General features: G+C 43.1%; 1 protein-coding gene across 6 annotated transcripts in view; it reads right to left on the bottom strand.

The window, feature by feature from the left end:
• The window catches only part of ATP6V0A4 (ATPase H+ transporting V0 subunit a4), a 73,958-nt gene that overhangs the window by 46,612 nt on the left and 3,294 nt on the right, over nucleotides 1-24,052 (bottom strand). For 2 of the 6 annotated variants that reach the window (XM_059396320.1, XM_059396321.1), the window contains exons 3-12: nucleotides 17,864-17,930; nucleotides 17,448-17,596; nucleotides 16,565-16,749; nucleotides 6,583-6,677; nucleotides 6,413-6,478; nucleotides 5,790-5,894; nucleotides 5,401-5,489; nucleotides 3,838-3,971; nucleotides 2,681-2,759; nucleotides 2,100-2,194 (exon numbers count right to left, since the gene is read on the bottom strand). In XM_059396320.1, coding sequence (XP_059252303.1) covers nucleotides 2,100-2,194; nucleotides 2,681-2,759; nucleotides 3,838-3,954 — 291 coding nt within the window. In that variant the 5' untranslated portion in view covers nucleotides 3,955-3,971; nucleotides 5,401-5,489; nucleotides 5,790-5,894; ... (3 more) ...; nucleotides 17,448-17,596; nucleotides 17,864-17,930. The remainder of the gene's footprint in view (nucleotides 1-2,099; nucleotides 2,195-2,680; nucleotides 2,760-3,837; nucleotides 3,972-5,400; nucleotides 5,490-5,789; nucleotides 5,895-6,412; nucleotides 6,479-6,582; nucleotides 6,678-16,564; nucleotides 16,750-17,447; nucleotides 17,597-17,863; nucleotides 17,931-24,052) is intronic. The other 4 variants (XM_059396322.1, XM_059396323.1, XM_059396325.1 and 1 more) reach the window with 3 other exon arrangements.

Here is a 24,052-nt window from a genome sequence, read left to right as displayed (position 1 = left end):
GGAATCATTAAGAAATCTTAGAAAGGTAAGATATAGGTATTGAAATTCAAAACCTAATAAGTAAAGATCAAGTCTCTATTGGACACAATTCATGAATGCACTAAGGTTTGGTATATAATTTAAAAATATGAACGCTCATTTCTCATTTATCCAAATGCCCATCAACAGTAAATGAATAAAGTTCCATAAAATATGGTACATGCAATAAAAGAAACACTGCCCAACAGTAAAAACAAATTAATTTCAGACACATGAAACAACACGGTGTCTTAAAAAATAAAATGATGTTAAAAAAAAAAAACAGCAAGTTGCAAAAGAGGAAACATTATGATTTCATTTATCTAAAACTAAGATGTGCAAAGCTAAATCATATGCTACTTAGAAGACTAAATATGTGATAAAACTATGAAGAAACAAGGAAAAGAAAAATACAAAATTCAGAACAAGATAATCTCAAGGTTGGAGGAGGGGGAGGGAAAAGAAGGGGGAGAGTAAGGAGGGGGAGGGGAGCACAGAAGGCTTTAAGAGCATCACCATGGTCAACTTTTACGTCATATAGGGTGATGGCACTAGATGTTTGCTACATCATTATTCCTTATACCTTACCCATATATTTTTTTTTAATTCTACTCTGTCAACTCAATATTTAACAAAGACAATTGCCAGTAAATCAGCAACCACACTATGTGAAAATGGATTAAGGTCACCTAGTCAAAGACAGATATTAGTGGCGCCGAGTTGGGGGGGAAAATGAAATCTCCATTTCTTAACCATTTGTTCTATCCATTTAATGATTCTATTAAAAATAATGCTGCCTTTAAAAACATTTTGGAGAATCATGCATTATTTAAAAAACAGTTTATAATACAATAGTAAATGCAAAAAGGAGAAAATTATAATGTAGATTATGGACATATAATAATTACATAAATATATAGCTGATAAGGACAAAACCTGAAAACAGAAAAGGCATTTTTTGCTGAGATGATGGATTTGTGGGTAGACTTTTTTCTTTTTTAATTAATACTTCATCTAGGATTGTTATGAAAGCCTCTTTAGAAATTCTGCAAGACAAGGGCCCAAAGCTAACTGTGTACTCCAGCCAGAAGGACACTCCTCCCTCGGAATGCCGGGGGAATACCCCACTAACTGCTACCGCAGTCGAATCAGTCTGTCCCCTTGATCAATGGTTAGACAGATATTGTTACTCATAAGCTCGTGTTGTTCTAATTTTATCTTTACAGTAAATAATATCCAGGGGTGCCTACACGACTCAGTCAGTTAACTCTTGGTTTCAGCTCTGGTCATAATCTCAAGGTCGTGGGATCTAGCTCTGCCTCGGACCCCACACTCTGCGCAGGGTCTGCTTAAGCATCTCCCTCTTCCTCTGCCCCCAACACCCATTCTCTCTCCCCCTCCAAAACAAACAAATAAATCTTCAAAAGCAACAACAATAAATAATACCCAAGAGGAAAATACTGAGTAGGGACTGTTGGAACATATCCAATTATACCTTATCTAACTGGTTATGAATATGAATGTATGAGAGGGTAGAGTTTCAAAACCAACCAGTAGGCCAATACCAAATGCACTGATTTTTTTTTCTTTTCTTTTCCTTCTTTCTCTTTCTCACTCTTTCTTTTTTTTTCCCCCAGTGGAGTTGCAAGTCTCATATCTCTGTTAGAGTATCTTTATTTATACCACTAACAGCTTCAAAAATGTCAAGAATCTGAAGTTATCTTAAAAGGAAAAAACAAACCCAGGCAGAGATAAGGCTTGGCAGTGAAGCTTCCCCACCTACCTTCCTGCCTCCTTCAGTGGGCCCTTCCTCTTCTGAGGATAAAATATCCAATTTTTAAAATCAAGCTCTGCAGGGCTTCCAGGATCTGGCTCTGCCTACTTTGTGACATCCTCTCCCACTGCCCAGCCCTCCCTCCTTCCTCCACTACCAGCTCTAGAAGCTTCTAGATGGCACGGCCATGTTTTCTTTCTCTCTAAGGAACCTTGTACATGGCAGTCAGTCAGGGTTTTAGAAAAGGAAGTAGAGAGGAAAAGAAAGAGGGAAGGCTGCCGGCTAGAATGTTCTTGGCGCAACCTACCTCCAGCGTAATCATTTCCCGAGGAAGAGGGGTCGGTGGAGGCCTCTCAGGCAATTGAGGCACAATCTCATTTTGCATCTCATCTTCCAGAAAACCTGTGGGATGAAACCCCCACCAGAAGGCCCAAGGTGATTGTGTTTTCTTTTTTTTTTTTTTTTAAAGATTTTATTTATTTATTTGACAGACAGAGATCACAAGTAGGCAGAGAGGCAGGCAGAGAGAGAGAGAGAGAAATAGGGAAGCAGGCTTCCTGCGGAGCAGAGAGCCCGATGCGGGGCTTGATCCCAGGACCCTGAGATCGTGACCCGAGCCGAAGGCAGCAGCCCAAACCACTGAGCCACCCAGGCGCCCCGGTGATTGTGTTTTCTAACCTGAGAAATGTATCCAAGCAGACAACCGACTTTTAGCCGGCTCAGCTGCCCCAATTGTTCCCGGGACCTGCCACAGCATCTGGGTCCCAACCCTCCCTGCCCTACGCTGTCCCAAGAACACTTTGCCCCTATTCACATAGGGACATGTGGGTTATAATCCATTTCTGCAATCCAGTTCCCATTTAGACAGTAAACAGAAAATTGGCTTACGGAGGATTCTCTCCAGGGACTCACACCTCCTCACTTCATTCACAAATTTCCTTTGGAAGCTGTTCACATTCACATTCAACTAGAGTGGGGAGAAACCATAAGACCGTCGGTATCAACAGCCATCAACGTGTTCCCTTTGGTTTATTTGTTGTTGTGTTTTTTATTCTGTTTTGTTTTTTGTTTTTTTAATGCTGGAAAATGTTGCTGGAATCACTTTAGGAAATATTTCCATGCACAAGACGTGAGTTACGGGCAAAAACCTTGATAGTCTCACATCTCCAAATGTAATTTGGAGTTATTCTTAAATGTTCTTAAATTCTTAAATGTTACTCTTAATCCCCCAAATGCCTCAGCTCTAGCCTTCTTACACTTCTAAGAGACAGTCCTCCCACTGACACGGTTTCCTTACTTTAAGCGGCATTTATATCCCAATGAGCCTTGAAAGCCTCAGTGGAATCATGAATGCGAGAGGCTCTTGAAATTGCATAGCTGCTTCCAAAATTACCACAATCATCAACAAAACCGCTTCCTGCCCAGTAAATGTCACTAAGGAGCTACCCCTCATCGGGTCCTATGCTAGGAACTCAGGATGCAAAGACCAAGTCATAACCCTTCCCTGCAGGGGCTTAGTTTTGACCGTGATCTTGGTGAGGAATTGGCAAAGAGTCCAATTTTCTAAATCAGATTCAAAAAAGCTTGGTAAGGAAACCACTTCTGGGAAGTGATACCCCAACATCACACTCAAGACCATGTGGCCCTAGGATAACCACCATAGAGAGACGGTGCGCCGCTGGATACTTCATCCTCAGACTGACTAATTAGGAAGTCCTGGTTTCTGTCCTTGGAACAAGGTTTGGTAATCTACAGGCCCATCGGAGAGATCAAATCTTCGAAGACACCCCTTAGGAAAGAACGTATAATGCCGTCTAACAAGTACTGACTGTAGTAGGGCTTCAAAACATTTCTAGAGAGGAGATACATATGCAGGAAAGGAGAACAGGTATGCAAATCACTTGCTCAATGGTATCCCACATCTTAGCCAGAACAACTAGAACCAAATGGAATTCCATCTACCCCGGCTCACGGCTCTGCTCCCTGCACTTGGTTCACTACGAAAAAGTGGTGTGAAAGTGACATTCCAAGAACGCAGCACCTACATCTTTGAACTGAACCAATCCGAGCTCCCCAAGCTCAGCCACACAGCAATAGGCAGCCTCCACCTGGAGAAACAGCTGGGACAAACACATCTCCTCACTGCGAAACACGGACGCCATCTTGACACAGCCTTGGTCTGCGGGAGAAAAAGATGTTGGAGAGAATAAGGGAGTAGAAACCTTAGATTGAAACTGGCTTTTGTTGCATTATATTCATATCCAATGTGAAAAAAAAAATCCAACAGGAAGGGCTCCTAATTTTTAAAAATATAAACAAAAACAAGATAGCACTTTTCACTACCTACTGGATTGGCGAAGGATTAAAAAATACGATTATAAACTCCTGTTGTAGATGGTACGAGAGAGCAGGCATTTTCATACACTTAGTACTTGAAGTGTAGGTTTGTGCAGCTTTTTCGGAGGGCAATATGTCAGTGTCTATCACATTTTATATTACTCATACCCATGACCCCGGATTTCCGTTGCTCCTCATCCAGACCAACTTAGAGATATATGGGAAAATGGATGCACAAGGATGTCTCTGATAACATCGTATATAATTGTAATAAATGAATCTAACGTAGATATCCATCACCAGGAAAGTGATTAAGCTGACCTCCAGAACCCAGTGCAGTCAGCCAGAATGAAGTAAATCTGTATGTCCTCTATAGGGACATCCAAGGTCTTCTCATCCAAGACCCTCTGGACTGTGCTGCCACTGCCAAGACAAATTGTTTGCCCCAAAGACTGACCTTCCGGAAGAACCAGCACACCTCCAGAATGGGCCCCCTTTGCTCATTTCATTTTATAATGTATACAGTAGCTACTGTTTGCCAGACACTGGGTTTATCCCTTCCCTGCTTTAAGTTTTCTATTATGTCTATTTCTCATAAAATAACGCTAAAACCCTCATTTTGTCCAACAAAAAGGCTGCATATCTGGCTTCTGCCTACCCCTCTAGCTTCATTTCTCTTGACATTGCTCTCCAGACACACGGAACTTCTCCCAGAGCTCCCTCTTGCCTCAGGACTTTTGTCCACGCTTTCCCCTAGATCTGGAACCTCACTCTGCCCCCTACCCGTATCCCACACACCCAACATAATCCTGTCATGGGAGCCTCCCACACACCCAACATAATCCTGTCATGGGAGCCTCCGTGTCAGGACCCTCTTCCTCCATAAGCCCTTCCAGACCACCACCAACACTAGGTGAACCAAGCACCCTCAGAATAAAAATCCCAGAATATAAATCGCCAGCAATTACTTTTTAACATTTGTGTTGCCCACTAGCTAGTAAATTTCATGAGGTTAGAACGACGCCATGTTTTCCATTCTGTCACCAGCCTAGCTCAGCCACAAAGCCGATGCTCAGAAGCTAGCTCCCAATGTACTGGTTAGAACCCAAACATCTGGCCTTCACCTCCATTTTTTGCCTTTTGACACCTGGATGAATTAAAACTTTTCATACTCCCCCCTTCTGGTAAAGAAGGCCATGTTTCCATAGAAGAGAGACAGACATACATTAGCACCAAGCTGACCAAGAACCCAGGGTGAAAAGCCTTCTTACCCCAGCTTTGTCCCAGCAGGTCCTAGGCAGGCATCTGCAGTAGGGCTGCCGCTCTCAGTGCTTCCTCAGACCAACCCCCTCATGCCGCCCTGGACCAGAGGTGTTTGGTCAGGGCTTGTGAGTGGCAGGCCGGGACCAGCCTGGCTTGGGGGTTCCTCAGGTAGCTTCCCTGCGGCCACCAGCCCCTCCCAGGACTCCTCCTCCCCAGGTGCTCCCAAGCCCAGAGCGAGCTCTGTTGTATCAACACCTGCCCGTGGGCGAGGACAAACCTGCCTCACCGGCCAGCCCTGCTCAAACTCCCTCCCTCCCCCAGCCACCTGTGCCCAGGGCCATGACCTCGGGGCCCCACCTGGAAGCGGTGACTTTCTTCTCTAAGGAAAATAACTCACCCGGCAGCCAGCAGAAGTTTTGGGAAAGGTTTCTAGAGGCCTTCGAAGGGCGCCTAGAGACGACCTTCCAGCGTGTCTATGAAGCACACCAACCACTCCTTGTCACTGGAAAAAATGAAGTCGTTCTGGAAACGAAAAGAATATCGCGCCCCCCATCCTCACCATGTCTTCGAAAACACTTTACTTTTAAAAGAGAATCCACCGATGACAAGTCCGTAGCGAAAAGTCACACTTCGGGCCTGACCCAGGTAAACAGAGTCAGGGCCACACGTAGGAGTCACCCTTCACTCCTATTCCTGTCTTCCCTGTTTAGCGGGGTGGGCGGGGGGCTAAGGAGCGAGGGGTGAAGCGGGTACAGCCACGTCTCCTGGTTCGGGGTAAGTTCCTCTGCAGAGGTCACTTCCTGCCCATTAATGAGCTCGGCACGGGGACAAATCCCCACACGCACCCACCCGGGGTGCCTGGAAGAGGTACCCTAGAATGAAAGGGGGGCTATTTTTTGTTTGTTTGTCTTTGACTTTTTACTGGGAAAAAACTGAAGCCCCTGCGAGAGTATAGAGAACTCGAGAAGGAAGCCCCACGGACAGCATCGCCTGTTGAATTCTGTAATCCAGTGCACTCACCCAGGCCAAGTTCTGAAGGCTGAACTCAGGAGCGACAAGGCAGAGCTGAAGGGTTAGCACGGAAGACTACAAGGAGAATGACCAACGCTCGTTCTGCCTCTCTCGTCAGGGGAAGTTGAGGCAAGGGGGAGCCCCCCACAACCGATGCCCCTGCCCCTTCCCCTACCCACCTCTCATTCTGCTCTTCTGCCCAGCTGGGGGTCGCTGTGTCTCCCCCTCTGTGGATGGGGCAGCTGTCCTCAAACGTCCCAGGGCCCAGGAATCACTGAAGGACACAGAGAGAAAAAGCACATCTTGAGGGTTAAGAGCAGAGTTTAGAACCAAACTGCCTGCACCGGGATCCCAGCTCTCATTAACCCTGTGCGACCCCGGGGAAGCAATTTAACCCCAGGTTCCCAGTGCCCTTCTCTGCAAAGTATAACAGAATATTAGTTATTGTGAATGTAGAAATATAGGAGGGAGACTGTATTTCAAGGCTTGCTTTTTTTTCCTCCTAAAAGCCCTAAGTGGAGGGTACAGATGTGCAGCACATTCATAGGACTCCTCCCAGACAATAAATTAATACAATCTGTCAAAAAGGCAATTTGCATATCCTCAGACCCAGTGATCCCACTTTAGGAACTTCACCCTATGAGAAAATTTTTAAGGTGGTATAATGTCTGTTGCAGCATCCTGTGTCCTAAGTGTGTAACCATAAATGACCTGAATTCTTTCATCCATCCAATAAATATTTATTGAGAGTGTACTATGTGCCGCTCTGTTCTGGGCTCTGAGGATAGGGCAGTAAGAGACAAGGTCCCTTCCCTCATGAAGCTCGTGTCCAGAAGGAAAGAGACAAACAGTAAACAAGTAATAAATTAGCAAGATATTGCAGATTATGAAAAGAGCCAATTATAGAAGGCTAGGCTTCAGAGAAAGGAGGAGAGGCTACTTTAGATTAGCAAACTCAGCCCTGGAGCTGAGGTTTAGAGGATTAAAATGAGCCCGGCTTGCAAAAAAGGAGTTGGGGGAAGGGAGCCAGGCAGCAAGGAACTGCCAGCCTTGCAGGAGCTCATCCCCATAGCTAAGGTATCTCTTGAGTGGCCCCCCGTCCCGCTGGGCATTGTCCCTATGCCTGCAGAGCACATTTCATTACTTTACATGTGTGTCAATCACGTCATCTTTTCAATAACCCTATGAGGTTGGCGGTGTTCTTAGTCTCAAGTCACATACGAGGAAACAGAGGCACAAAAAGGCTAAGTAAGTGGCAGGAGGTCACACAGCCGCTCAGGACAGGTCCTCTAATGGCACAGTCCCTGTTTGCACCTGTGCAAGGTGTTGTCTCACAACATGTTCAAGCAACGGAAAGGAAGCCAGTGTGGCTGGGGCAAGTGTGTCAGAGCAGAGCAGGAACCAAGCCAGGGACTGTTCTGAGGGGCCGATAAGAAATTTGGATTTTATTCTATTCACACTGGGAAGCACTTAGAAATTTTGAAGCAGGGGAATGACATTCCTTACTTGATTCGCTTCTTTAAAAAAATCTCTGACTTCTGCTTCTGGAAAGATGGAGTCGAAATACTTTTTCTTCCCGATAAGTAAAACAGAAAATTCTGAACATTATATACATAATAAATATTAGAAGGCTCTGATAGGTAGAGAGAAGACCTTTTAGGAAACTCAGGGTCTGAGAAATGACAGAGGTGAATTCTCTAGGGTTTCTTTTGCCTATTACATTCTAGGCTTACAGCAAGATATGCAGATAGAAAAAAAAATCCCAAATAAAGCCTGTTCTCTCTAGCCAAGGGATCAGGAAAGGGACAGCCTAGCAAGAAAGAAGACTTCCAGATAATAATCACTCTAATTCAGACGAACACCACAGAAAAAACTGTGGTCTCATGCCCCCTCATGCCGGCAAAGCCCAAGTAGAAAGCCCAGACTTCTACCCTCACCCAGATGAACCAACGTGATATCCCTAGTATTATGTCAGAGAAGGCCAAGTACAGAGTCTGAACTCCCAGTCCCACCTTGTGATAATAAGGCGCCCCTTCTTAGCCTCGTTGGGTGGTATCAGAAGAGATCTAATGAGGGCGCCTGGGTGGCTCAGTGGGTTAGGCCGCTGCCTTCAGCTCAGGTCATGATCTCAGGGTCCTGGGATCGAGTCCCGCATCGGGGTCTCTGCTCAGCAGGGAGCCTGCTTCCTCCTCTCTCTCTCTCTGCCTGCCTCTCTGCCTACTTGTGATCTCTCTCTGTCAAATAAATAAATAAAATCTTAAAAAAAAAAAAAGAAGAAGATATCTAATGAGAACTTCCCCGACTGTCCATCTGTAATGGGACCACCCCCTCACTGGGGCATGGAGGTCTTGTGAAGAGGAATAACCAGGCACTCCTCTCCTCCCAGAGAGGGTCATATCAACAGTGGCCTATTGAATAGAAGAATAAAGAAGGAGAAACTACTCAAGCTGATTTCAAGACTTACTGCACAGCTGCAACAGTCAAAACTGTGGTTCCAATGGAAACATAGACACACAGTTGAATGCAAGAAAATAGAGAACCCAGAAATAAACCCACAACACAAGTCAGGTCAACTGATGTTTGACCAAGGTGGATGCGTTTCAGTAGAGGAAGGACCACCTTTTCAGCAAATGGTGCTAGACCAACTGGACATCCATGGGTTAAAAACAGAACCAAGACCTAGACCTCATACCCTCTACAAAAATTAACTCAAAACGAATCATAAATTTAAAACGTGAAACTAGGGGCACTTGGATGGCTCCATCAGTGAAGCATCCCACTGCTGATTTTGGCTCAGCTCATGATCTCAGGGTTGGGAGATCGAGCCCCAAGTCAGGCTTCTTGCTCAGTGGAGAGTCTGCTTGAGATTCTCTCTCACCCTCTGCCCCTCCCCTCCTCCACGTGTGTGAAAGCCCATGCTCTCTCACTCAAGGAAGGAAGGAAGGAAGGAAGGAAGAGAGGAAGGAAAGAAAAGAAAATGTAAAACTATAAAACTGAGAAGAAACATAGTAGAGCATTTTCAGAACCAAGGGCTTAGTGAAAAATTCTTAGATAAGACATATAAAATGCAATCCATAAAACAAACCAAAAAATGATACAAAAGTTTTCTATGCAAAAGATCCTGTAAAAAGGATAAAAAGAGGGGAGCCTGGGTGGTGTCGTTGGTTAAGCATAGACTCTAGGCTTTGGCTTGGGTCATGATCTCAGGGTCATGGGATTGAGCCCCAGGAAAGGTTCTGCAGTCACCATGGGGTCTGCTTAAGACTCCCCCTCCCTCTGTCCCTCCCCCTGCCCTCTCCCCACTCACATGCTTTCTCTTAAATAAATAAATCTTTTTTTTTTTTCTTAAAGGACAAAAAGACAAGCTAAAAGACTGGGAGAAAATATATGTAAGCCACATATCTGATAAAGGACTCAACTAGATAAAGAAAACTGAAGTTTTCAAACTTCAACAGTAAAAAATCCAATTGGAAAATGGGCCAAAGCCATAAAGAGACATTTCACCTAAAAGGATGCACCGATGGTAACTAAGAGATATTCAACATGACTAGCCATTATGGAAATACAAATTAAAACCATGATGTGATACCAGTATATACCTATTAGGACAGCTCAAATAATAAATTGTGACAATTCCAAACACCGGCAAAAATGTGGAGAAACTGGATCGGTCACGCGTTGCCAGTGGAAATGTGAAATGCTCTACTCTGGAAAACAGTCCAGCAGTTTTCTAAAAGGCTAAATTGGCATTTTCCTTAGGACCCAGCTGTCACACTCATGTCCTTTACCCCAGAGAAATGGAAACTTACATTCATCAAAACAAAAACCTATATATCAATCACAGCAGCTTTTTTGGTAATAGCCCAAAGCTAGAAACAACCAAAACTTCCTACTTAGGACATATCCATATGTTAGAATATTACTCAGCATGAAAAGTGATAAATTATCAATAAACACAACTTGGGTAGATCCCAAGGTGATTATGCTAAGTGACAAAAACCAATCTGAAAAAGTCACGCGGTGTATGATTCCGATCATATAACATTCTCTAACTGACAAAAATGATAGGGATGGAGAACAAACTAGCCGTTGTTCGGGATTAGGACCGCTGGGAGTGGTGGAGGGGGATGGTGTGTGTGCACAGGTCTCTGAAGGGATAATGAGGGAAATCTTCACAATGACAGGAGAGTTCTCTGTCTTGATTATGGGGCTGGCTATGTGAATTCATGCATGTGATAAAAATGACATAGACCCATATACAAGCCTTATATCATTGTCAGTTTCCCCGTGTAACCAATGGGGGAAGACTGTGTGAGGGGTATAGAAGATCTCCCTGTTCTCTTTGCAACTTTCTGTGAAATCTATAATTATTTCAAAATAATTTTTTTATTTTATTTATTTTTTTTTTTTAAGATTTTGGTAAGAGCAAGGAAGACTTGTGCTTAGCTGTCATTACACCATGGAGAGAGGACAGAGATCAATCTCTGGAGATGTGTGTTCTAAATCAAATTAGCCCAAGAGATTTGAGCAGCCCCGGGGTGGGGGTGGGGACAGCTCCCCATCAAGAGACTAAGTTTCTTTACTGCCAAATGAAGATATTGAGCCAGACTGGTGGTTTTCAGACTGGTGCACAGAACCCTGGAGATTTTGCAGAACCCTGTTCAGGGACCACTTTGCAGAAGAAGGGAAGGATAAGGGGGTTAAAAGTGTGTGGTAAAATACAGGGTAGCGGGGCACCTGGGTGGCTCAGTGGGTTAAGCCTCTGCCTTCAGCTCAGGTCATGATCTCAGGATCCTGGGACTGAGCCCCGCATCAGGCTCTCTGCTCAGTGGGGAGCCTGCTTCCCCCTCTCTCTCTGCCTGCCTCTCTGCCTACTTGTGATCTCTGTCTGTCAAATAAATAAATAAAATCTTAAAAAAAAATACAGGGTAGCTATTAAAACAGCATGAAAAGCATTCTACTGACAAGGAAATGCGTTTTTGGAACACTGTTGAGAAAATATTTTATGAAACAGTGTATATATAGTATCATTGAATATTTTTCAACATGAATAATCCGCATAGAAAGATGTGGAAGGAAATACACTGAAATCATAACAATGGGTTGGGTTTGGATCTAGATTTATGTACTTAGTCCTTTTGTTTATTCTCTGATATTTCTGTAACAAACACATAATGCTTTTGATACAGATCTTAAACCTTGGGGACAGATGGCTTGCAGATTTCAGAATGTTCTCTATTTAGAAAGTTAAGCCAGATACAGATGATATATTATATCCCTGTGGGTCTTGGGGGCAGCACCCTGTAGTCAAAGCATGTTAATCCTTCTGTACTTAAATATTTACATTCTTACTATGAAGAATCAATAGAAATCATACCTGCCTCATGTTAATCAGGTCAGATTGTGCTGCCAAGTCCATAAAAACTGTTTTTGTTTTTAGAGTTTTATGGATTTCTGCATTGCAAATAATAGTTATTGTCCACAAAGAGAAAAACAATACAAAAAATTCTTTGGGGGAAAACTTGTCAGTCCTTAGTGATACAATGATACAAAATGAAATGGCAACTTGAGCGGGCTTCATATTCACAGCTGGGTAAGCTGTAAAATGGATATGGAAACTGATCAGAGAAGAGACAGAAGATAACAGTTGTGCAAGAGCAAAGATAGAAATAGGGCGCATTTCATTTCCATTGAGCATTACTGGTGCTTTGCCAAGCCAAAGGCTAAGCATCTACAGAAACTTCCAGAAGCGTGTCTTGATGTAACCACTTACTCATTCCGTGGTTATTTTGGAATATGTCAGGCTCTGTTTTAGGCACCACGGTTATTTGGGGAGTACCTACAATGTGTCGGGCTCTGTTTTAGGCTCTGCAGAACAGCTGGAAACACAACCAAGCCACTGCTTTCGTGGAGCTTGCATTTTAGTAGAGGAAGGAGAGACCATATCTAAAGCAGTGGACAAGTCAATAGATACTGTCTAAGGCAGAGAAATCAAGAATAGCAATGGCAGCTTATTATCTAGAGATTTTGAAAGTAACCACAGGAAGAAAAAACTAGACAAAAGTAATTCTAAGGGAACAAAATTGCACATGGAGGGGAGCAAGAGACTTTATCGTTATTTTGATAAACTCTTTGCACCACTTGATTTTTTTTAAATTGGCATCCGTTGACTATTTTATTTAATTTTTTAAGGATTTTATTTATTTATTTGGCAGAGAGAGAGAGGCAGGCAGAGAGAGAGAGGGGGGGAAGCAGGCTCCCTGCTGAGCAGAGAGACTGATGCAGGGCTCGATCCCAGGACCCTGGGATCATAATCCGAGCTGAAGGCAGAGGCTTAACCCACTGAGCCACTCAGGCGTCCCATTTTATTTATTTTTTTTAAGATTTTATTGATTCATTTGAAAGAGAGAGAGCAAGAGAAGGAACACAAGCAGGGGGAGGGAGAGAGGGAGAAGCAGGCTTCCTGATGATCAAGGAGCCCAATGAGGGGCTCGATCCTAGGACCCCGGGATCATGAACTGAGCCAAAGGCAGCTGCCTAACGACCGAGCCACCCAGGGGCTCCCCCATTGACTACTTTAAAGAAAATCAAACATTTAATTAAAACTAAATTTTCATTGACAATAAAAGAAAATCATCTCAAAAGTACTGAGTAACTATGATGTGCCAGACAAGGTACAACATGAACAAAACTGTTCCTGTTCTGGTGAAGTCTAGCAGGACAGTCAAACATAATAATCCTAATTTCGATGGCTAATACCCAGATGAGGTTTTCTATGACCTGATGTAAGACAAAGCCCGAAGAGATAGATATAATTTAAATCCTCATTGTTGTGATTTACCTGGTTTACAGATTAGGAATCTGAGACAGGTGACAAGTTCAAGGATGCTCAGCTAGCAAGTGGTAAAACAGGGACTTGAACCCCGATAGCGCGGCTCCAAGAGCTGAGACACTCTGGGCTCAGTAATCAGATTATTAAATAACCACAGGGACAAATGTGTAATAACTGTGATGTGTACACAGAAGGAGAAAACACAGCTCTCTGGGCTGCACAACCAACTTCTTCGTTGGGGAAAGAAGTCCGGATAAATAGGGCAGAGAGAAGGAGTGCGGGGGAGTGGGATTGCACTGGCACAGCAAGCCCAAGGAGGACAGCCACAAGCCTGGACCCTATTAAGGACTGTGGCTTTATCACAAGAGCGGCTGGTGCCCTTGATGGGTCCAGAGCCAGGGGCGGGGGTGGTAAATGCAGAGCAGGTGGGGAGGGAGGCAAGAGCCCCAGCAGGCAGAGCTGTGGTCCAGGCGAACCATAAGATAATATTTTATTTTTAATATCCTGGGGGACAAAACGGAAAGCACCCAGAAAGCACATCCCTGGCATATGAAGTCAGGAGAACGCTGGTGTGAGTTGTCAGCGGAATGAGCTGCTCTTTTCATAAACACCATCTTTACTTGAAGGAACAGCTGACAAGTGATGCTTATTCAGACAGAGGCATTTGGCGGATGCGTTCTCAGAGCCAATCCAAACGATTCTGTCATTTCAAAGGAAAACAACCGACATTGTTTGTTGCCAATGATGAAATTCTAACTTTCAAACCACAATTAAAATTTTAGAAAAACTTTTATGCGCCAACAGGAACTTGACAGCTTCTCAATGCAGAAAACTTTTCTGATGAGGATATTTCTGTGGGGGATATTTATAAATGTGATTTTTTTTTGAAGTGGTTGTATGATGAAATGTGACAGCATTTGCCAGATCTGCAAAACCCAGGGAACCAATATTTCCCAAATGCCCAATTCATGATGTTATACAGCCACATTTGGGCAAATGATCCATGGAAATTACACGATTAGCCAAGGGATTGTAATGAAAAGGTCAATGGTTTGGTTTCTGATTCCATATGGCACCCATGCTTTTAAAAATGACTACTTGTTAAGTTTCAGGAGAGTATCAATGAAAGATATACACAACTCCCTGAAAAGACTAGTAACATTTTTCCATTCTTTATTTATTTTTACTTTTTTAAAAGATCTTATTTATTTGTCAGAGAGAGAGAGAGAGAGAGAGAGCACAAGCAGGGGGAGCAGCAGACACGGGGAGAAGCAGGCTCCCTGCGGGGCAAGGAGCCCCATGCGGGACTCCATCCCACCACCCTGGGATCCTGACCTGAGACAGACACTTAACAAACTGAACCACCCAGGCATCCCCCTTTTTCCCTTTTTTCAAACTACATATTTATGTGAGGCGAGATTTTCATCACATATCTCAACAAAAAACATATAGCAACGAGTCCGAAAGTAAAAATAGATATGCAAAAGGCATTCAGCTGTCTCCTATTAAGTCAACCATTAAGGAAACTTGCAAAATAAAGCAATCCCTGCTATTCTTTTCACTAAATTGTTTTGGAAAATACTGTATTTTCATAAAAATAGGTATTGATACTAACAAAGAACAGGTTATTTCCAAGTAAGGTCACGTTCTGAGGTCCTGAGGTTAGAACGTCACCCTGTGGAAACAGGGAGTGGGTGAGAGGGACACAATCCAGTTCACAATAAGGGGGAGGCAATGAAGTCTGGCCCCAGAGTGGGAGAGCCCAGAGGTCTGAAGGCAGGACAGAGAAGATGGACCAGAAACAGAGACCGAGGAGGACAGTCAGAAGAGAAGTCAAGAGAAGCAAGTGTCTCGAGAAACATGGAGTGCTGACTATCTGTCCTCTGGAGGTTACTGGTGACCTTGATGGACCTCCTGCAGGGGCAGAATTTAAAGAAGCAACTAGGGAATTGGGAAGTCAGTGGCCGGTGACGAATGCCGGATACTCTCAAACTCTCTCAAGATCTCAGGCTGTGAAAGGGAAGGAGGGAGCGGGACAGGAACTGAGGAGAAAACTGGCACCATGAGAAGACTTCACTTATTTTCTCAAGGAAGAGACAGTTGATAGTCCAAGATAATTCTGTTAGCTCCAGCTGCCCAGCACATGGGGAAACCAGCATCTTCTACCTTTCCTTATCCATTAAGTGCCTGTGAGACAATCACTTGGAATCATACAAAGATGGCTTTTACATTTCCCCGCAAGCCAGTAGTTTTCCTGTTGGTCATTGAGCCTCGTTTTTATGAGTTCTCAAAATTCTCAACCCAATACTTTAAAGGAAATTGACACCTTTGGCATCGGGTCTTGAGAAAAACAAACTTCTTAGAACAGACTCAGTTCCCTCTATTATCAAATGTTTTTGACGCTTAGGCTTTAGTGCCAATGGTCCCATTCTTTAGACAAGGCTGGAGTGCAGTGCCCTTTGGGGCCTCTTTATACTTGTCTATGCAGATCTCTGGCGAGGCACTTCTGTGCCCCGAGGACTTTCTATAAAATGGCTCTTGAGGAGCCAAAGACGTGAACACTCCACTTACACCTTCCAAATGGACATTCTTTTGAACAAAGGGCCTCCTTTGTTCCCACGTCCCAATAGAGGGCATTACAAAGGTACTCTGCTCGACCACAGGTTCAGCGGTACAAGATCACCTTACAGGAGATCATCATAATTTAAAAAACCAAAAGGGATACATGGAGAGCAAGCTAACACACTCCCAAGGAATTTAATCCAAAAATAACAATCTAACTGCAAAAGTAACAACCTGTTTTTCCAAAAACAGTGTCTAATTTTTCTGAACTGAATTCCGGCCAGATCACCTTCATTCGTGTAATGGATTGTATCATCCACCCGCCTGGCACACTTCACCGTCTGCCACACACTGACCCCGCGCCATCCACAATCCTTCCTCAGATGCATTCATAGAGGGAAAGTGCTAGAGACAGAGGGGATGATTTGAGGTTGCTAAAAAGAGAGGGAATGACATTCAACGTATACACACACGAGCAGAAAGATGCTATTTGTTGACAGTAATGTCCAAGAGCTCATGTCACTACAGCACACTGAGGTCAGTGTGATGTTTGCTCAAACCAGAATCTTCTCCTCCGAGTACTTCCCTGTCCCCTCCTGGCCGTGGACCCTCTCCAGGGAGTGTCGCGATGTACAATGGTGCCCTCCAACATCAGTCTGGCCCTCAGAGTTGTTCTACAACTCAACTCTACAACCCAAGATTATTCCCTAAAAAAGAAAGAGTCCCCTGACAGCCACATTCTCCTCCCCTGCTCCATTTCATCTTACCTCCCTCTCCTCAGCAGGCGGCCGCCTCACTCCTCAGGAGAAAACCCTCCATCATGGAACCCTCCAGCTTCCTTGTCCTCCACCTCCACGTATCTTGGCCTCGTCTCTCTGCGTCTCCTTTCTCCAGAGCGGAGCTACTTCACACTCCACTCCTTTCTGTCTTCACTTGCCAAGTCACAGACCGACTGGCAGTGAGATATAGGAAAACAAAATTTCCTCATGAAGAAAACAGAATGCCTCACCGATGCATTTTACCTTTCAGACCTCCCCATTTTGCACTCAGGAGCACCTCCCCACTTAGTTGCCTTTTCCATAATAATATTTACTCCAAACTCCCTTGGGGAGGCCCTTTTCCACATGATGGCCGCCTCGACTTGCTTCTCCATTAACTATACTCTGTTGAACACAGAGTCACAGATTTGTACCTCTGGAGGAAAATGTAGAGATCATCGAGTCCAACCCCCTTGCTGTAGGGATGAGGAAATAACCCAGGGGGTGAAAGAATTTGCCTAAGGTCCGCAGGCGAATTAGTGGCTAGAAGCAGAATACGGGCTCTAGACTCTTAGAGTCTCTTCACAGCATCACTGCTAGTTTCCTGTTTGTCTCTCACAGGACAAAACATCCCTTTGCATTAGGCAATACAGGTAGCAAAACCCCTAGTAGGGATAACCTAGCTTATCTGGAGGGTCCTGGGGACCCCAGATAAAAATTTTCTCACAAAGGATTGAGGGCAACATTTCCCTGGATTTTCCCCCATGTGTCTCTCTCCCAGAGAGCTCCCACCACCTCTCTTGGGTACCATCATCACCAAGGTTACGTGACCTCCCCCAAGGTCACACAGAAGAAGACAACACGAACATAGAATCTGGGACTCCTGACTCACAACTGGTTCTCCGGGCCATGGGTAGCCCAGACAAACGACAGAGAGTGAAGGAAAGTTCCAGAAGCAGCCAGAAGAACACAGCCAGAGGGAAGAAGGCCCAAAAGTGTCTGACTCAGCTCTCTGATCCTTTTTAGTTTCATGTGGACAAACTGGAAAAGAAAAATGGGCTGAGTGTTTATCACAAACATGCAGTTTATTTTCCAAAAACCTTAGCTTAAAATTACTCTTTGAGAACATACATCTCTGTTTACTAAACAAAAATGAAGCTGACCACAAGCACTGTTGGGCCAACAGAAATATTTTGTACAAACGGTAAGGCTGGGAATGAAGAAGCCAGCAATTGCCAATCATAAAATTTTAGAGCTGGACAGGCCCTCCCCTCCCACTGTATTAACTTTACCTTAAAATGCCCTTACCTTTTTGGTGCTAGTAACTCACTAACATTTCCAACAGGTAGCGCTATCCCACAGTGGAACTGGCTGCCTTAAAAATTAGAAAGAAACAGGAGTGCCTGGGTGGGCAGTCGGTGGTGTCCGACTCTAGGTTTCAGCTCAGGTCATGATCTCAGGGTCATGAGATCAAGGCCCACATCGGGCTCAGCACAGAGCCTGCTTGAGATTCTCTCTCCCTCGCCCTCTGCCCCTCCTGCTCATGCTCTTGTGATCTCTCTCTCTCTCTCTCTCAAAAATAAATAAATAAATATTTAAAAAAAACAATTAGTAAGAAACCTGCTACGTGAGTCATTGTAGCAGAAGTCCAGTAACAACCTCGAGAGGCAAGAGAGGTCAAATACAGCCTTACCAAGCTCTCTAACATACTACTTTCTTTGGAGGAGAACATTCTTACTAGTTAAGGATTGGGCCTGATGGCCTCAAGGTCCCTTTCCAACATTGAGATTCTACCTTTTTTTCTCTGTCCCACTTCTAGTCTTCTTTATGTCCTGAACACTCTGGAGTGTGACCTTCTGTTATATACCTTGGGCACTCCAAAAACAGAGGCTGTCTGTCAATAAGCAATTATCTACACCACATACAACTTGACATTTAATTAGTTTTTTTTTGTTTGCTTTTTTGGTGGGGGGGGTGGTTGAGGGGAGCACCTGAGTGGCTCAGTCAGTTAAACATCTGACTCTTGATTTTGGCTCAGGCCATGATCTCAGGGTTGTGAGATCAAGCCCCACACTGGGCTCTGTGCTGGGCATACAGCCTGGTTAAGAATCTCTCTCTCTCTCTCTTTCTCTCTCTCTGCGTGTGCCCTTCTCCTTCTGCCCTCCCTGCCTTTTTCTCTTTCTCTAAAACAAACAAATAAATAAATAGCACCTAAAAAAATTTTTTTTATGGAAAAGAAGATTCCTTGACATTGAAAATTTTCCCAGGCCACCTGATAAGTACTGTTAAATGTAGTCTATCTGCTCTATTGTAATTATATTGCTTTCTTGTGAAATACTCAAGATTCATTTATTTATTTTAGAGAGAGAGAGCACAAGCAGGAGAAGCTGAGGGAGAGGGAGAGAACCTGAAGCAGACTCCACACTGAGCACAGAACCTGACAAAAGGCTTGATCTCCCCACCCTGAGATCACGACCTGACCCGGAACCAAAACTCAGATGCTTGACTGGCTGTGCCACCAAGGTGCCCCTGAAATATTCTTTTTAAAAAAATGTTTTTTTTTTAATTGACAACAAACAATCAGGGAGTGCCTGGGTGGCTCAGTCTGTTAAGCGTCTTCCTTCAGCTCAGGTCATGATCCCAGGGTCCTAGGATCAAACCTTGAGTCAGGCTCCCTGCTCAGTGGGGAGCCTGTTTCTCCTTCTGCCTCTGCCTGCTGCTCCCCTTGTTTTTGCTCTTTCTCTATCAAATAAATAAATAAAATCTTTTTAAAAAAGAGTTTAAGATGTATTAATTTGATTTTATTGCCTGATTATAAGAGTAATACATATTCAAAAAAGAGGAATATGCACTCATTGCAGAATATCTGAAAGACCTATAAAAGTGTAAAGAAGAAAATAAAATTTGTTGCAGTGTTAATTCTAGTTACGACCACTGCCAACATCTTGATAGGATGCTTCCCAAGCTTCTTCTTTGCATATGCATGTGTATTACAAAACTAGACTTCTACTAAATATATAGTTTCACATCCTGTTTTTTCTGCTTTGTATTATACAGCAAGTGTTTTTCCAAGTAATTAAATATCAGTGTAAAACAGTGTTTTAAAAGCTATCTTTTATCCCATTATATGCTGCTTCTAAGCTCTCATTTTCATAAATATTGTAATGTTGAGGTGGAGAATCTTGGATATGCATTTCTGTGCTCATCTCTAATTACCTTGGTGAAAATTTTTCCAAAGAGCTGCACATAGAAGGAAAGGTTACCAAAATAAATTAACCCTTTCAAAGTCAACAACTTAGCTATAAATATCTCAGCATTGGAGACTAGACACATTGTGGCAGATTGTTGTTGGCCCCCGACTGAAGCTACCAAACCAAAAAAAAAAAAACAAAAACAAAAACAAAATAAAACAAAAAAACAACCATGACTCATCCTAAGTCTCAACTTATTTCTACAAACAACTGTGTGTAATTGCAATTATGCACACAATAAAAATAACCAGGTATACAAGGAAACACAGTGATATGAATGAAAACCAACCAGGAGAAATAATGGACCATAAAAAGAGATCAATGGGGGTGAACAAATATCGATGCTATCAAGCAGGTTTTTAAATTATGTTCACTCTGGTCATGAAGATGGAAAATGAGACCATACAACAAAAAGCTATTTAATAGTCTACAAAGTGGAAATTCCAGAACTATAACTAAAATAACTGAAATTAAGACTCCTATGGATAATTATAAAAGTTTATTAGACACAGATGATAAGAGATTTAATAAAAGATAGGGCAGAAGAAATATTCAGAATAAAGCCCATGAAAACCAAAGGATGGAGAATAAAGAAGAGGGTTAGAGTATTAGAGTCTACAGTGGAAAAGTCTAACCTATGTGTAATTGGAGGACCAGACAGAGAGAGAAGAATGGGACAACAGTAGTATTTGATGGCTGACAACATCTCAATACTGATGAAAGACATCAAACTCCATATTCTATTGCCTACAAACCCCAAGCAAAAGAGATAAAAAGAACCCATACTTAAACACATTGTAATAAAACTTCTGAAAACCAAAGGCAAAAAATGTTTCAAACAACCAAACTAACGAGAGACAAATTACTTAGAAGGGAGCACAGTTAGCGGATAGTCAAAAGAAACGGTGGAAGTCAAAAGAAATAGAATGATATCTTTTATTTATTTATTTATTTTTTTGATTTATCTGACAGACAGAGAGATCACAAATAGGCAGAGAGGCAGGCAGAGAGAGAGAGGAAGGCAGGCTCCCTGCTGAGCAGAGAGCCCAATTCGGGGCTCGATCCCAAGACCCTGGGATCATGACCTGAGCTGAAGGCAGAGGCTTTAACCCACTGAGCCACCCGGGTGCCCCTAGAATGACATCTTTAAAGCACTGATAGAAAAAAAGCTAAAATTTTGCTCTCAATGACAATAACTTTCAAGAATAAAGGAAGAAGAGAAACATATCCTAACAAACAACTACTGAAAGGATTAATCACTCCAACATGGGAATACCTGAAGATCCTCTTCAAGAAGAAGAAACATAGCTGGAAGACAAGACTTGCAGAAAGGAATCCAGAACAATCAAGTGGCAAATACATGGATAAATTTAAGTAAACATTCACTGTATAGAATAGTAATGGTGAGTTACCAGGATAAAAAATATATGTGTGTATACTTAAAATACATAATTGTAATGATACAAAAATTAGGAGTAGACAAGTAGTATTAAAGTTCTAAGCTCTTCATATTGTTTGGGAAGATGGTAAAAGTGTCAATATTAGACTTTGAAAAGACAATAATGTCTGCAGTAATCTCTTTAAAAAAAAAACAAAAAACAGGATAAAAAATGCAATCCAAAAGTGGTGAGGAAAAAAAAAGGGGGATGTCAAACAGATGGGAAAACCAGAGAGCACTCTGTCAGAAGGCGATTCAAACCTAAACCGATCGCTATCGATACATCCCACGTACACAGGTTACATAGCCAAATTAAAGACAAAGATTCTAAGTCCAGGTTGTGTTGTTTTGTTTTGTTTTTATTGCTTCCATAAGCTGGCTATTGTAAATAATCTAAGGCCAGCTTTTAAAAAATAAAAAATCCTACACTACATTTTTGTGAGGTATACATCCAAAATAGTCAGAATTCAGAAAAGTTGAAAGAAATGATAGGAAAAGGCTCAGCATGCAAAACAAAGTAAAAAAACGGCGGTTTAGCTGTAGTAACGTCAAAGTGAACTTGATGGCACAAAGTACCACTAGAGATAGAGAGGGATACTACAAAGTGATTTTTTTTTAAGAAGGTTCAATTCACCAGGGTGTCAATTAGGCATGAGGCCTAATGACAGCCTCAACTACTTAATGCTAAAATAGGCAAAACTGCAAAGAAAAGAGAGAAATCCACAGTTATCTGTCTCAGTATTTGACAGGATAAGCAGACCAGATTTTTGAAAACAGGAAGGATACAAGAGATGTAAGCCACACAATTAACACTAATGGACTTACATGGAACACTGAACCCCACAACTGTGTGACACATTCTTTTCAAGCACTGCCAAATGTTTTCCCCAAATGGCCATATGATGTGTCTTAATGAATAACAAAACATAGAAATCCTCAAAGTATGTTCACAGATTGCAGTGCAATCTAAGAAGATGGGAGGGAATGAGATCCAGGGCACACATGGAAGATGGCCTTCGCCAAGAAGAAATCTCCTCCATTTGTTAACCTCACTTCTGTCTGGTACCATCCCCCCCACACACACCCCTCGTGCAATAATTGAATGAATTATCCTGGGAACCATTCAGAAATGCTTCCAAATGGTGGGCCCAAGACCTTGTTCACTTTGTTGCTTCGGTCACCCCTATGGCGTGATCTCGGGATTGAACTTCATTTTTCTTTCTCACGCTCTCCAAATTATAGACCCATAACTGAGCAGCAGTGGGCGTGGTTAATTTCCCCCACAAACCAGGTCCTGATCAGGGGAAGCTACATGTCTCAGTCCATGCGCAAACGTAGACTGCCATTATCTTCAGAAAACAGAGTGTGACAAAGCCCGCTGCTGAAAGAGACATGGGCCCATGTCTGGTCAGAAGTTAGGGCATAGCAGGCAAAACTGTGGTTAGGGCCATGCTTCTCTTCAGAATGGGTTCATTGGAAATGAAACCCCAAGTTCAAAGCCAGTGATCTCTTCCCAGGGATGGAAGGGACAGGAAAGGGGCCTATCAGAATCACAAGGGAAGTTTCCTTCTCATAAAGTATCCCACCTATAGGCGAACACTCCAGCCCACAGAATGCTGGTTTTCAGTCTTTCACCACAGGAAACACTGTGCCCCGCTCCTTTTCTTTTTCAAATGCAACTTTATCAAGGAAAACATCAAACTGGAGGCAGTGAGGGCCATGAAACTCCCACCATCTCGGCCAGTCCCATCCCAAATGCCACCATGGAGGCTGGCCACATTTTAGCCTGGACTTTTTTTGAAAGGTAACCAAACACTTAACTCAACTATTAAAAAAAAATAATCTTGAGGAAGTTCCCAGAAAATGTCTAGCTTTGAGCAGCACAACTTCCCGGTATGCTCTCCAAAGCAAACCTAATATAAAATGTATGAGAGAGTTGCTAGGTGAGGTAACCATCTGCACAGAGTTATTAAGTACAGACCTGTTTTTTTAAAAAGGCTCATAATGGTGATATTTGTAAGAATATCTGCTATGCAGCCCAGACTTGGGGAATTAACAAGGTATTAGACACCAGTCAAGCCCATATTATCCTATTTTAGGATAAGAAAATCCTCTCATCTGTTAAGAGAATGTTTGTCTTTCCATTGATTTGCAAACTCCTAATCTAAAACAGTCCAGGATCAAACCACAGTGTATTAAAAAGAAAGAGACAGGGGACAGATTATTGTCCTTGCTCTCTCTACTGCTACTCCCAGAATTGCTTTCCCTGGTATGATTCGATAGGATGCTGTCAGCTTAGATCAGTGGGTGCTACTCAAACCACCATCAACAATGACCCTAGGCAGGGCTGTTTCAAATCTCTGCACGTCCCAGGCTGTCACCATTTCAGAGGGACAAGCACATCCAACGTACTAAAAAGCACCCAACACCCTACGTCCATTTCTGCTCAAAAGTTGAAAACAAATTGTATGACTTTGCTTTTGAAGTCATCTTTTCCTTCTGAATGCATGATCTGTTGTTCATATTTTGGAGCCAAGAACCTCTTTTCAGGTGTCCTGCATTTTCGAGACCCTCAAAAATGTTGTCGAACTCCAGGCACTGCTATCATCTCTAGCATTCGTGGGATAAATCAGCCCTAGTCTCTGAGGCTTACCGCAGGGTTTACTGTGAAGGAAACATCCAGAATAACGTACGTCCCATTAAGTCATGTCATCTCTGTGGAGGACCCAAGGAGAAAAATGTCTCTTATTCTGGTATCAAGAGTGGTTGTACTCACTTTGTTGTTTTTCATCTTCGGAGCCCATGAGT

The sequence above is a fragment of the Mustela nigripes genome, chromosome 4 (assembly GCF_022355385.1).
Source record: "Mustela nigripes isolate SB6536 chromosome 4, MUSNIG.SB6536, whole genome shotgun sequence".
In the NCBI taxonomy this organism is placed as follows: domain Eukaryota; kingdom Metazoa; phylum Chordata; class Mammalia; order Carnivora; family Mustelidae; genus Mustela; species Mustela nigripes.
The sequence above is the reverse complement of the archived record's forward strand: the minus strand, read 5'-3'. Positions and strand labels throughout refer to the sequence as shown.